We start from the raw sequence: 14,816 nt of genomic DNA on the forward strand, positions 1-14,816 counted from the left end.
TGTGGGGGCTGCTGTGATGCAAGTAGCCACCGCAATCAAAGATCTGCTGATATCAAGGGTAGTGACCCTGGGAAATGTGCAGGTCATAGTGGATGGCTTTGCTGCAATGGGATTCCCTAACTGTGGTGGGGCCAGAGACGGAACCCATATCCTTATCTTGGCACCGGAGCACCAAGCCGGCGAGTACATAAACCGCAAGGGTACTTTTCAATAGTGCTGCAAGCACTGGTGGATCACAAGGGACATTTCACCAACATCAACATGGGATGGCCAGGAAAGGTACGTGATGCTCGCATCTTCAGGAACTCTGGTCTGTTTCAAAAGCTGCAAGAAGGGACTTTCTTCCCAGACCAGAAAATAACCGTTGGGGCTGTTGAAATGCCTATAGTTATCCTTGGGGACCCAGCCTACCCCTTAATGCCATGGCTCATGAAGCCATACACAGGCAGCCTGGACAGTAGTCAGAAGCTGTTCAACTACAGGCTGAGCAAGTGCAGAATGGTGATAGAAGGTGCATTTGGACGTTTAAAAGCGCGCTGGCGCAGTTTACTGACTTGGTTAGACCTCAGCGAAACCAGTATTCCCACTGTTATTACTGCTTGCTGTGCGCTGCACAATATCTGTGAGAGTAAGGGGGAGACGTTTATGGCGGGGTGGGAGGTTGAGGCAAATCACCTGGCAGCTGGTTTCGCACAGCCAGATACCAGGGCGGTTAGAAGAGCACAGGAGGGCGCGGTGCGCATCAGAGAAGCTTTGAAAACTAGTTTCGTGACAGGCCAGGCTACGGTGTGAAAGTTCTGTTTGTTTCTCTTTGATGAAACCCACCACCCCTTGGTTCACTTTACTTCCCTGTAAGCTAACCACCCTCCTCTCCTCCCTTCGATCACCGCTTGGAGAGGCAATAAAGTCATTGTTGCTTCACATTCATGCATTTTTTATTCATTCATCACACAAATAGGGGGATAACCACCAAGGTAGCCCAGGAGGGGTGGTGGAGGAGAGAAGCACCAGGAGAGGTGGTGGAGGAGGGAAGGACAAGGCCACACAGCACTTTAGAAGTTTACAACTTTAAAACTTATTGAATGCCAGCCTTCTGTTGCTTGGGCAATCCTCTGGGGTGGGGTGGCCGGAGGCCCCCCCACCGCGTTCTTGGGTGTCTGGGTGAGGAGGCTATGGAATTTGGGGAGGAGGGCGGTTGATTACACAGGGGCTGTGGCGACGATCTGTGCTCCTGCTCCCTTTCCTGCAGCTCAACCGTATGCTGGAGCATATTGGTTTGACCCTCCAGCAGCCTCAGCATTGAATCCTGCCTCCTCTCATCACGCTGCCACCACCATTCAGCTTCAGCCCTCTCTTCAGCCCGCCACCTCTCCTCCCAGTCATATTGTGCATTCCTGCACTCTGACATTGTCTGCCTCCACGCATTCGTCTGTGCTGTGTCAGTGTGGGAGGACAACATGAGCTCAGAGAACATTTCATCACGAGTGTGTTTTTTTTTCGCCTTCTAATCTTCACCAGCCTCTGGGAAGGAGAAGATCCTGTGATCATTGAAACACATGCAGCTGGTGGAGGAAAAAAAAAAGAGGCAGTGGTATTTAAGAAGACACATTTTCTAGAACAGTGGCTACACTCTTTCACGGTAAACCTTGCTGTTAACATTACATACACAGCACATGTGCTTTTGTTCCAAGGTCGCATTTTGCCTCCCCCCACCACGTGGCTAGCCCCCCCCGCTACCCCCCCCCCCCCAGCGGGGAACATTTCTGTTCAGCCACAGGCAAACAGCTCAGCAGGAAAGAGCACCTCTGAATGTCCCCTTAAGAAAAGCACCCTATTTCAACCAGGTGACCATGAATGATATCACTCTCCTGAGGATAACACAGAGAGATAAAGAACGGATGTTGTTTGAATGCCAGCAAACATACATTGCAATGCTTTGTTGTACAATGATTCCTGAGTACGTGCTACTGGCCTGGTGTGGTAAAGTGTCCTACCATGGTGGGTGGAATAAGGCTGCCCTCCCCAGAAACCTTTTGCAAAGGCTTTGGGAGTACATCCAGGAGAGCCGCAAATGCCAGGGCAAATTAATCCTTTCACATGCTTGCTTTTAAACCATGTATAGTATTTTAAAAGGTACACTCACCAGAGGTCCCTTCTCCACCTGGCGGGGCCGGGAGGCAGCCTTGGGTGGATTTGGGGGGGACTGCCTCCAGGTCCAGGGTGAGAAACAGTTCCTGGCTGTCGGGAAAACTGGTTTCTCCGCTTGCTTGCTGTGAGCTATCTACAACTTCATCATCATCATCTTCCTCGTCCCCAAAACCTGCTTCTGTGTTACCTCTATGTCCATTCAAGGAGTCAAACAACATGGCGGGGGTAGTGGTGGCTGAACCCCCTAAAATGGCATGTAGCTCATCATAGAAGCGGCATGTTTGGGGCTCTGACCCAGAGTGGCCGTTTGCCTCTCTGGTTTTCTGGTAGGCTTGCCTCAGCTCCTTAAGTTTCACGCGGCATTGCTTCGGGTCCCTGTTATGGCCTCTGTCCTTCATGCCCTGGGATATTTTGACAAATGTTTTGGCATTTCGAAAACTGGAACGTAGTTCTGATAGCACGGATTCCTCTCCCCATATAGCGATCAGATCCCGTACCTCCCGTTTGGTCCATGCTGGAGCTCTTTTACGATTCTGGGACTCCATCATGGTCACCTCTGCTGATGAGCTTTGCATGGTCACCTCTGCTGATGAGCTCTGGCCAGCGTGGCAAGCTGCAGGTGACCATGCAAACAGGAAATTGAAATTCAAAAGTTTGCGGGCCTTTTCCTGTCTACCTGGCCAGTGCATCTGAGTTGAGAGTGCTGTCCAGAGCCGTCACAATAGAGCACTCTGGTATAGCTCCCGGAGGCCAATTCAGTCTAATTGCGTCCACAGTACCCCACATTCGACCCGGCAAGGCCGATTTAAGCACTAATCCACTTGTCAGAGGTGGATTAAGGAAATCGATTTTAAGACCCCTTTAAGTCGAAAAAAAGGGCTTCATCATGTGGACGGGTGCAGGTTTACATTGATTTAACGCTGCTAAATTCGACCTAAACTCCTAGTGTAGACTAGGGCCTAGCCCCCATTCTCTTTTCCTGGGAAAGCATCCATTTCTGCTCTTGAGGATCAGATCTTTCAGATGTAGCCTCTACTCAACTCTCTGGAAATTCCCTGATTTTAGTCTTCTTACAGGTCCAAGTAGACTCTACAATGTGAGTTGTTGAGATCTTGTTCGTGTACTTCTAAGTTGTGACTCTCTTGGCCATAACAAGGATGAAGTTTTTTGAACCAGGATGTAATTAATCTGGACTAGAATTTGACCAGGACACTCAGGTTCACACTCCAGATCTTGGATGATGTGCTCTGGTGTCATAGGTCCCTTAGCTATTCACAGTCTTTGTACTTGGGTTTTCCCATCTCCTTGGAGGTTTGCTTATGTTTCTTTTGCTCCTTGGCCAACTATCTAGAAACGAAAAAGGAAAAAAAAAATATTTCAGGAATCTCCCTTTTCATTCTTCTCAAGGAGAAAATAGTTTTGTGACTAAGGGAAAATATTCTTCAGGCTGCTTGTCTGATAAACAGTCAAATGTCAGTGATATAAGTAAAGAGGGAGATGATTTTTCCATTCTCTCCTCATCTCTTATCTCAGAAATAAGGCCAAATTTTATTTCCTTCGTAAGTGTGGACTTTGGCAACTTTTTAGATATTGGTTTTGTTTGGTTAGAGACTATTATGATTTATATTGTCTGTGTTACAGTAACATCTAGAGGTTCTGGGATTGCGGACCCATTATTCTAGGCACTGTATGAATACATAGTAAGATAGTACCATCCCTGAAGAATTTACAAGTTAAGTATAGAAGATAGAAAAAGGATGATGGAAAGGATTTATCCTCATTTTACAAATAAGTGCTTTTGAAAATGTTACCCTTATTTTTTGTGTCTGTCCCATTTTCAAAAGTGACTTAGGAGCCTAAATGTCTAAGCCACTGTAATGGTCCTCACTCGGGGTCTGGTTGGGGAGTGTGGCCTAGTGGTCATGGCCACAACCCCTGACTGCTAAGGGGGTTGTGGGGAGGGGAATCCGGGCCCTCCTACTCCACCGGCTCTGACCCAGTGCCCTTTGGGCTACCAGTAGTCTGGCAACCAAGGCTGTTTAAGGCTGTCCTCCCTGGGCCTCTTCCTCTCATCCCCGTCCCCCCAGGGATCAGCTCAGTCAAAGGCCTTCCCCTGGTGAGGAAATCCAAACCAAAAGAAGTAAGAGGGAGTTACTAATGTCCAAGGTCCACAGGATACTTCCCTCTCTGGTTGCCTCTTGGGTGGGTCCTCCCTTCCCTCAGGGAGGGCCCCTTTGGGCAGCTGTGTCAGAGCCTTCAGGCTTCCCTCTGCTCTGTGCTGCTGGAGCTGTGGGCTGCAGGTCTGCCCACCTCCAGCTCTGCCACCCAAATGAGCTAATTCCCTGCCTTTTAATTCCTCCATCAGATGGAGCATTTGTTGCAGGTGTGGTGGGGAAGGGCTGGCGGAGCTCAAAATAATCCCTTAACCCCTTGTTGCCCATTGTGGGGTTTGTACACCTGGTCGGTCACTTCAAGTAAGATTTTCAAAAGTGCCTAAGTGACTTGACAAAGGTCACAGAAAGTCTGTGCTATATCTGGGAATTGAACCCCAATCTTTATGGCCCTAGTACTATGCCTTAATCACAAGACACTCCTTCCCCTTGGCTAAACATCTCATAAACCATTTAAAAGAAGGGGCAATACATTAAAGTGGAAACTCTCTCCTATGTAGGCAGCTCTCATTCTTGTTTTATTCCATTTCCTGTGAACTCTAGAGTCTTATTTTTGTACAATTATAATTCTTCTGACAGCTATTGTAGCCTATTAACTTCTAGTTCAAGCATTTTCAATTTTTTTACAACCTACATTAGAAAAGATTCCGCAGATAAATGCTTGATCTTAAAAAAGAGTCTTCTGTGATGTCCACAATAAATGAGTCAATGTTCATTTTCCTGTATCTGTCTTTTTAAAAAAAGTCTTTTAATGAAAAACCCATTACAAGAACACAGATATTTATGTGAATAAACTTGAGTATCTGCTTGATTATATTCCTGTATTCTCCTTCATTCCTCATCCCCTTACCCTCCCTCATCCCCTTACCTCCACCTCAGATATAGATTTTAAAGTCTTTGAAGCAGGGATAATTTTTAAATGTCTATAAAGATCCTACCACACTTTTTTGAACATTAAAATAACTATCCTCTAGTATTTGCTTTTATTATACTTAAGGCTACAATTTAATCATGGGTATTTTTAGTAAAAGTCATGGACAGGTCACGGGCAGTAAACAAAAATTCACGAATGACTGTCCATGACTTTTACTATATACCCCTAACTAAAACTTGGGCATGGGGGCCACAGGTGCTCTGGGGAGGAGGTTGTCCAGGGCACCACAGGTGCTGCGAGAGGTGGCCCAGGACCCCGCTGGTGCTGGGGGTGGGGACTGGGCAGCGGCGTGTGGCCCAGGACCCCCGCTGGTGTTGGGGGGTGGGGGGCGGGCAGTGGCACATGGCCCGGGACCCCTGCTGGTGCTGCGGGGGGGGGGGGGGGGAGGGTTGGCAGGACTGACAGGGGCTCCCTACCCAGCTCCACATGTCGCTGCAGCTCCTAGGTGGTGGAGGGGCCAGGGGGCTCTGCAGACTGCTCCTGCCACAAGCGCTGGCTGTGCAGCTCCTATTGGCCGGAAACCCTGCGGGGGCAGGGCCTTTGGGCACAGGCAGCGCGCGGAGCCCCCTGGCCCTCTGCCACCTAGGAGCTGCAGGGACATGCCAGTGGGAGCCGGGGAGCCCCCCACACCCTCCAACCCCTAGCCCAGAGCCCCCTCCCACACTCCACTCCCAAACTGCTGCTGCTGGCCCAGGAGCTGCTCGGGCAGCCCCTGAGCAAGCACTGGCTGCTGCAGAAGTCACAGAAAGTCACGGAATCTGTGACTTCTGTGACCTCGGTAACAGACTCTCAGCCTTAATTATACTTCATTAACATTAAACATACATATTTAATTGGTAAGAGAATAAAATGTTAAACTTCCGAAAATAAGCATTATTATTATTTTATATATAATTTTCATTTTCCCCAAAGACAGTAATTTATTGTTGGGTAAGAAAGAGTTTGTGAGACAAAAAAGTTTCTCCTATCTCCTTTTCACAATTGCTATCATGCATAGGTAACCTGCCTCTTCAGAGTCCACCATGTCATCCTGTAGCTGCTTGAAGTATTAAATATGAGCATGGAGCCATGCTGAACCTTCTTTGTGGCCTGAAATTTGTACTTCTGACTATGAAGTAGTATTCTGGATATATTAATGTCCAATTTTTATTAAAACTCAAGGTTTGTAATGATTTGGCAGCAAGTCTAGATTGTAAGAGCGTGCCTTTGAAGTGATTTTTGGCTTTTGCATCATAAAACAAATATATAGTTTTTTTTCCAGAGATTCTTTGTCTGCAAAACCTGTGCTTATTTTAAGTTGCTGTTAGGAGAATTAAATACAGTTACTGTTAATAACTAACCCTGAGCTAGTGGATTTACAGTGGGGAAGAGGATCAGATAAGTGTTGCCACAGAAGGGCATTGCCTCATGGACCATAAAATGCTAAATTAGTAAGTGACAGATTGCTTTCATGAGTTTTCAGCAAAACCTTAATTGTGCATTAATTTCAGTGATTTATTCAGCTTCTTTTAAAAGTAGGAGAAAAAAATATGTTGGTGTTGAATCAAAAGTACATTCTCTTCCTTCTGAAGGAGGAAACCCCATAAACACATGAATACGTATTGCTTGAAAAATTTATCACAGGCTTAATAACCAGAGGAACATACCTAGTTCCCAGAGGCTGCAGTGAAAGATTTTTATGCGGGGAGGAGGCAAGAGCAGAGGCTAGGGCAGTGGTTCTCAAACTAGGGCCACCGCTTGTTCAGGGAAAGCCACTGGCGGGCCGGGCTGGTTTGTTTACCTGCTGCGTCCGCAGGTTTGGCCGATCGCAGCTCCCACTGGCCACAGTTTGCCGCACCAGGCCAATGGGGGCTGCAGGAAGGGCGGCCAGCACATCCCTTGGCCCGCGCCGCTTCCCGCAGCCCCCATTGGCCTGGAGCGGCGAACCGCGGCCAGTGGGAGCCGCGATCAGCCGAACCTGCGGACGCGGCAGGTAAACAAACTGGCCCGGCCCGCCAGGGGGTTTCCCTGAACAAGCGGCGGCACTAGTTTGAGAACCACTGGGCTAGGGAGACAGCTCCCTATTGAGAAACCCAGTCCCCAGTTGCTAGGGAGGATGTTAGGAGTTTTAGAATCATAATCTATTTTTTGTCAAATGCTGAGCTAAGAAGATACTGAAACTATGTTAAGAATAGATATAGGCATCTCCACATGATAACTAGTTGTTGTCTCATTAATGGAGTCCTTCCCACCAACTTGAAATTTATCCTCGTCACGCTCTTGGAATTGCTCTTTCTAAGTAGCAAGTATTCATGACTTGTTTTATAGATTGATCAGCTATACGTTGATTGCCATGTAAATTTGACCCAGGATTTTGTATTGGGCACTGCAGGAATCTATGTACCTTAGGAAGAAAGTGTCTTGGCGAAATAGAAAACTAAATATAAAACTTGAAGCAATTTGGAGCTTATTTCTTAAGTCACATATCCTTGACCTTGCATTTTTGTCAGCAGTAAATTAATATATAAGAGTAGAGATAATTTCTGTTTTACTTGAATGGTTAATATAACAAGATCATTCTTTACTCTCATCCTCTAATCACTTTGCTGACGTTATTGTGGTACTGTGCAGCAGAAAATATTGCAGTCAGTGCTCAGTATTGTTTCCATGTGCAATTACTTAGTATTTATTAAAACAAACTCTTCTTATACACACACACATTTTGCACATGAGGACTGAATTTAGCTTTGAATGTGTAAGCTGAAGGGAGGCTTATCCACTTCTACGAACAGCTGCAAGAACTTGTCCCTTAGATCAATGGCTCTCAACCTTTCCAGACTTTTGTAGCCCTTTCAGGAATCTGATTTGTCTTGCGTACCCCAAGTTTCACCTGACTAAAAAGCTACTTGCTTACAAAATCGGACATAAGAATACAAAATTTCTTCCGTTCTAATTTTGTTTGTATGAAATTTTAGTTTGTACTGACTTCATTAGTGCTTTTTATGTGGTCTGTTGAAAAACTAGGCAAATATCTAGGTGAGTTGATGTACCCCCTGGAAGACCTCTGCATACCTCCAGGGATACGTGTACCTCCGGTTGAGAACTACTGTCTTAAATGGAACAGTTCCAAAATGGTGACCACAAGTTTGTTTGAGAATTGATTCCCATCGTACAGTATCCAGTGAATTCTTAGCTGTGTTCATCTGGCACGTGTTCCAGCTCTTTTATTAATCAGCTAGAGGGCTTGCTTTGGGAGACGGGTCCTTTTAGGTTTTTTTTTATTTTTCCTGAAAGTTATGCAATGGCACCAGTCCTTCTCCTTCTTTTCCACTTTTGTATACCAAGTTTTGTGCTTGGGTTAAAATCCACATTCACTTCCTTGTGAAACTTTGTTGCTTTTGATGTTTTGTTTTGTTTTGTTTTGTTTGCACCCCATTATGGAGTTGCAATAGCAGTTTCATAGTTAAACTTTGTAACTAGTTCTTCATTCAAAGATTTTTTTTTTAACATCTCCTATTAATCCTCTACTATTGGTCTTTGGGATTGCTGTTGAAAACACAAGGAAAAAGGAATTTGAACAAAAAGAAAAAGGTTTGTTTAATGTATCTAAATTTACACTTACCTTGAGCTAACTTAGGTGGACTAGGTAATCTTTCCTTCTCTGAACACAAGGTTCTCCTTTCAGCAAGGCACTGCTGTCTGTATAGAGATATCCAGAGATATGTATCAAGCCCCTCTGGCTGGGTCAGCTTGCTTCCCTTGATCCAGGGATCATTTGTGCCCTGAAGAGACGTACCTCTTGTGACACCTATTCTACTGTTATCTGGAGTTACAAAAGTACCCTTTGATAAATATGTTTGTCCAAAAGTAAAATGTATAATACTCTGTAAATGTTATTATGTAGGCAATCAGATAGGCACAACTCATGCAAAAAAATTTCTCTCCCTGCAGGCATAGCCTCTAATCCCTGCATATTAGTTGTCTCATCGAAATACTATAGATATACTATATGTTTATTTTCAGAGCATTTATGTTTTAAGGATTTTCTCACCTCTGATACATCTTCATTTTAAAATTGGCTTAAGGTAATTGTATTTAATGAAAACATATTTTGTTTTCTAATTTTTTTCAGTCACCAGATCAAATCTTTACAGTATAGCAGCACGGGGGATGTCATTCTTGTTGTGTCTGGTAACTCTCAAGCTAAAGTTCTTGACAGAGATGGCTTTCCAGTAATGGAATGTGTTAAAGGAGACCAGTACATTGTGGACATGGCAAACACCAAGGTAAGTTAAGAAACACTGAACTTTAAATTGTATTGTTCTATACTGGTATAGTTGTCTTGTACTTTGATTTAGGTTATTTATTGTTCTGGTGATAGTCCTTGATATAACAACATTTTGTTCCCTTCCAAGCTTTCCGTATAACAGTGGTGGCAAAATTTACTGACCCTCTGAGCTGCATACGGCAATCTTTAGAAGTTCAAGAGCTGGGTCTCGGGGCTTCAGCCCCGCTCCTGAAGCATGGAGTCTCGGCAGGCAAGCCCCACGGGGCTGAAACCCTGATACCCTCCACTGGGCTGAAGTCAGAGGTGATGCATAATGGGGCACATGGGGTTACTGGCCCCCCCGATTTTTGCTAAGGTTTGCTGGTTCTGCTCAGTCACATGGTGCTGCTGAGCCCTCTCCCTGCATGGCAGTGGCTGGAGCTGACAAGCTGGGAGCTGTGGCCATGAGGAGAGGCAGCAGCAAACACCTGGGAACTGCAGGGAGAGCCGCTGCAGGTAAGGCGGGGGGACATGGCTGAGGAGCGTGACTCAAACTGTGAGGGAGGACGAACATTTATATTGTGCCACGCCGCCGCCCTCCCCCCCCCACCCCCCCAGCAGGCGCCAGTTGTCTCTGGCAGAAGTCCTTAGCCCCACCACAGAGCAGAAGCCCTGAGCTCTCCCCTGCCCCCCAGTCTGGTAGATGCAGATCAGTTTTGTGAATAGTTTAAAATTAATAATTTAAGTGTAATGATAAAATCTACCATTCAGATTTGTGATAAAATTGCCTTATTTAGTGCTTGTAGGGCTGACTGCCAAGTAACTAGCCTAAGTCCTGTATTACTTGATGCTATTCATATCAGAACACTATTTCTTTTGGCTAGCAGAATGTATATAAAGCCATATAACATTAACAGCTGTTTTGGTTCTTGTTTAATTAAAAATAATGCAGATTTTTTATCTTGTAAACTTTTGAAACCTCACTATATGATGGTCTTACAATCAAAGTGCTGGAGTAGTTATGCTGTCATATTGACTTTTAGGTATTCGTTCCCTGGTAATTTTTTTAAATAGTTGCTAAAACTGTCTCCATAATAACTCTTAAAAACAATCTGAAACAATTTCAATTTTAGTTTTGCAGGTGTGGTTTTTAAATTTTATGTAATATTATAGGAGTCCTTTGTTCTCTTCAAACTTATTTAATAAGCTTGTGCCAACACTTCAAACATGTCAAACTAACTAAAATACACAAAGGAACTGGATAAAGGCATTTTCCCTAAGAAAGATAGTTTGCTTATTTTTTTCCTGGTCTTTTCTCGAAATCTTGTGAGTTGCTATAGAATATCAGTGGTTTAAATTCTGGTAAAATGTCCGCCAGCAGATATTTCCATCTTGAAGAAATGGGTCTGTCCACTCTCATCTTACAAATTATCTTTTACGAAAATACATTCTGATCCAGTTTCAGATCTGCTTCAAGGATCTAGTTATATTATTTAAAACTCTCCATGCATTAGACCGAAAGGTGACTCAAGAGCACTCTGTTCCCACAACTCGCTCCAACAGGGAATGGCTGATACAGCTCACGGTGAATCTTGTAGACCATCGCATTTTTGGTGAAGGACACTTGGCTTTGGAAATCCCAAGCACTAGAGATCAGAGTGAGCTAGAGTCTTGTCTCCTTGTCTGGGTAGATTGTTCCATACTTCCATGAATTAAGTGATGATACGGTCCAGAGAAACTATTAAATCTTAAGGTGACTTGCCATCATGTGAGAGAGAAAAGACAAATGGAAGAAGAGTGACAGGAATAATTGAATTCAAAGGCACAAGTAAACTAGTTAAAAAAAAAAGAAAAAAAAAGGAACAAATAATTGTGTTTTGGGGGGAAAATGGTGAGGGAGTGAACTGTAGGGTGTATATTGAAGTTTTCCTAGCACTCTCAGTAACATTTAATGTAACAGGGTCAGGTTGTATTTTCAGCTCTGCCCCTGACTCTTTGTGAGCACTTGGCCCCTCACTCCAGGGACCCATGCCAGCTACTGTGGTGTTCCGTCCTTAAGGCTCAGCCTGTCTCAGTCCTTTCTTCTTCCACCTTTATATATAGGCCCAGATATAGCCCAGCCCTCTTTAATTAGCTGGATTGGGTTCACCTGCTCCAGTACAGGGGAGCTGAACTCAGCCTAGGCACAGAGACAGCTACTATGAGACCCATGCACTCAGTGATGATTCTCTGTTTTATAAAAAGAAAAGGAGTACTTGTGGCACCTTAGAGACTAACAAATTTATTAGAGCATAAGCTTTCGTGAGCAGCAGGGGGTGGGGTGGGGAAACGTTTGGAGTGATAATCAAGGTGGGCCATTTCCAGCAGTTTACAAGAACAGTAGGAGGGGAAATAAACAAGAGGAAATAGTTTTACTTTGTGTAATGACACATCCACTCCCAGTCTTTATTCAAACCTTGGGTAAAGTAGGTAAAGTAAAACTATTTCCCCTTGTTTATTTCCCCTCCTACTGTTCTTGTAAGCTGCTGGAAATGACCCACCTTGATTATCACTACAAAAGGTTCTCTCCCCCTCCCGCCCCCCCGCTCTCCTGCTGGTAATAGCTCACCTTTCCTGATCACTCTTGTTACAGTCTGTATGGTAACACTCATTGTTTCACGTTCTCTGTGTATATAAAATCTCCCCACTATATTTTCCGCTGTATGCATCCAATGAAGTGAGCTGTAGCTCACGAAAGCTTATGCTCTAATACATTTGTTAGTCTCTAAGGTGCCACAAGTACTCCTTTTCTTTTTACGGATACAGACTAACACGGCTGTTACTCTAAAATCTGTCTCTGTTTTATAGTTACATTCTGAGACCTATCAGCAAGTTTTTAATCCGTTTAATGTGTGCCATGTTAATTTTATATTGTTCTAGTGTTCAATCAAAATATTGTGCAGAACTAGTCAAATGCCTTACAGAAATATGTCTATTACATCAACACTATTACTTTTATCACTCAAACTTGTAATCGCATTACAAAAAAATCAAGTTAGTTTGATCAGACTTTTTTTCATCATAAACCCATGTTGATTGACATTAATTATATTACCCTCCTTTAGGATCATAGAATATCAGGGTTGGAAGGGACCTCAGGAGGTCATCTGGTCCAACCCCCTGCTCAAAGCAGGACCAATTCCCAATTTTTGCCCCGATCCCTAAATGGCCCCCTCAAGGATTGAACTCACAAGCATGGGTTTAGCAGGCCAATGCTCAAACCACTGAGCTATCGCTCCCCCTTTAATTCTTTATTGATGTGCAGTTCCAATATCTTGCCTGGAATGGATGTCAGACTAAGGCCTATAATATCCAGGTCGTGCCGTTTACCCTTTTTAAATCTTGCCCAGTGTTCCAAGACTCATTAAAAATCAATATTTAAAGTCCAGCAAGCTCCTCAGCCAGCTCTTTTTAAAAATCTTTGCATGCAAGTTATCTGTACCCTGCTGATTTTAAAATCTCTAACTCCCCCAATTTATTATTGGAATGGAAAAAGTATCATCATCACATGTCATATGTCTACATGAACCGTTTTTCTCTAAATACAGAACAGAAATATTTATTGAACACTTCTGCCTTTTCTAAATTATTTATGATAATTCTACAGTTTCCATCTAGTAATGGATCAATACCATTGTTAGGATTTTTTTTGTTCTTAATAAACTTAAATATATTTATTATACTGTAACTTTGCCGGCCATAATTTGTCCTTGTATATTGATTGTTTTGTATTTTTAAAAAGCATCCAACTTGATGGTTGTGTATTACATTATTGGTATGAAGGACTGTTATTAAAAGACTGTTCATTTTACGTACAAAATAATTGTCAGTAAGGAATATGGTTAATAGTGCAGGTTATTTTAGGTGGAGAGCCTGAAAAATGAGGGGAAAGTAAATGTCTATTTGAAAAATGTGTTTGCTGTAGAATTTGGTTCTCATGTTTTTATGTTTTTCCAGGGTCATACAGCAATGCTTAATACAGGCTGTTGGCATCCCAAAATAAAAGAAGAATTTTTGACTTGTTCCAATGATGGGTGAGTATAGGTTCATGTCAGCGCCAGAATGTTTTGGGGGTTTGTGAGCTTTTGCATTTTAGGACCTCCATGTACCTTCCCCAGTTATAACTTGGTTGCAAACAGTCAATTGTGAACTTGTTGAGATCTGGAAGCCAGTGTAAGACTTGTCTATAATTTGGCTTCTAGAAGAGTTCATTGGTTTGTCTACATTCTTTATTTTTGTTAATATTATGGTGCTTTTGGTGATGACATAGTAGGAAAAATACATGGATGAATATACTGTAATATATTTCAAATTAGAAAAATGTAAAAATGAGCCCCCAAATGTAGTCATTTTCACTGAGTGGCTGGATGTCTCAATGGAATTGTAGGAGGGATGGCACAACCTTTCACTTCAAAGTCATAGGTTTGAATATGCCCCAGGTAGGTACTAATTAATGTTACCATTTGACTGCTGTCCAGTCGACGATTGGAAATGAATTTGTGGTCTCAGTCTTGATCCTAGTGAACAAGTGTCCAAATCACAAAAATCAGTGATGTTTGGCACTAATTTACATCCTTCTTGGAACTTTAAGCAGTGAGGCCAAGAATTAAATGGACATGGAGACTTAAATATACTGGTACCATTGGTCTCCACAGTGCTCAGGACTGAGGGCAGTGAAGGAAGTTTGCATTGCTGCTTCCTTGGCTTGTTTATAATCTCCTTTGTAATTAAACAGAAGATTCTGGTAACCTGTGCCTTCAATATGGCACTTTTCAAAATGATAAAAGCATTGTATCAACACTACTCACCCACACCCTTCCCTCCCCCAGTGAAACCTAATGCTCCTTGTTGGAAAGTTCACACACAGTTTGATGGGGAGAAAAGAAGGCATGTGTACCAAAAAATAACATTTTAAACTACTAGAGTTTTTTTAACTTACAAAAATAAACAAAACCATTGAAATCACATTTTTCAGTTCTTAGACAAAAAAGTAAAGCAAAAATTTCACTGCTATATTCAGCTATATATCTGAAGTGAAAGGATTTTAAAATATTTTGTTTCTCTTGTAAACACAAAGGGTAGACAGTTTTACTGCTCTACCACTTTAAAATTCAGTATTTTTACTTAGCTGAACAGTTTGTAGGTAGCGAAAAATAAATTAAGAAATTATGTACTCTCAAGACTGTCTAATTTTGTCTGCATAAATATATGCTTAGCAATTATACCAAATATGGATTCAATGGCTCTCTCGTGCTTAAATTGCTGTGAATTAAAAGGG

The 14,816-nt window shown here is 43.1% G+C and overlaps 1 protein-coding gene across 2 annotated transcripts in view; it reads left to right on the forward strand.

Moving 5' to 3' along the window:
* The window catches only part of WDR70 (WD repeat domain 70), a 265,961-nt gene that overhangs the window by 109,802 nt on the left and 141,343 nt on the right, over nt 1-14,816 (forward strand). For both annotated transcript variants that reach the window (XM_074952491.1, XM_074952492.1), the window contains 2 exons: nt 9,365-9,518; nt 13,496-13,572. In XM_074952491.1, the coding sequence (XP_074808592.1) occupies nt 9,365-9,518; nt 13,496-13,572 (231 nt within the window). The remainder of the gene's footprint in view (nt 1-9,364; nt 9,519-13,495; nt 13,573-14,816) is intronic.

The sequence above is a fragment of the Natator depressus genome, chromosome 5 (assembly GCF_965152275.1).
Source record: "Natator depressus isolate rNatDep1 chromosome 5, rNatDep2.hap1, whole genome shotgun sequence".
In the NCBI taxonomy this organism is placed as follows: Eukaryota; Metazoa; Chordata; order Testudines; family Cheloniidae; genus Natator; species Natator depressus.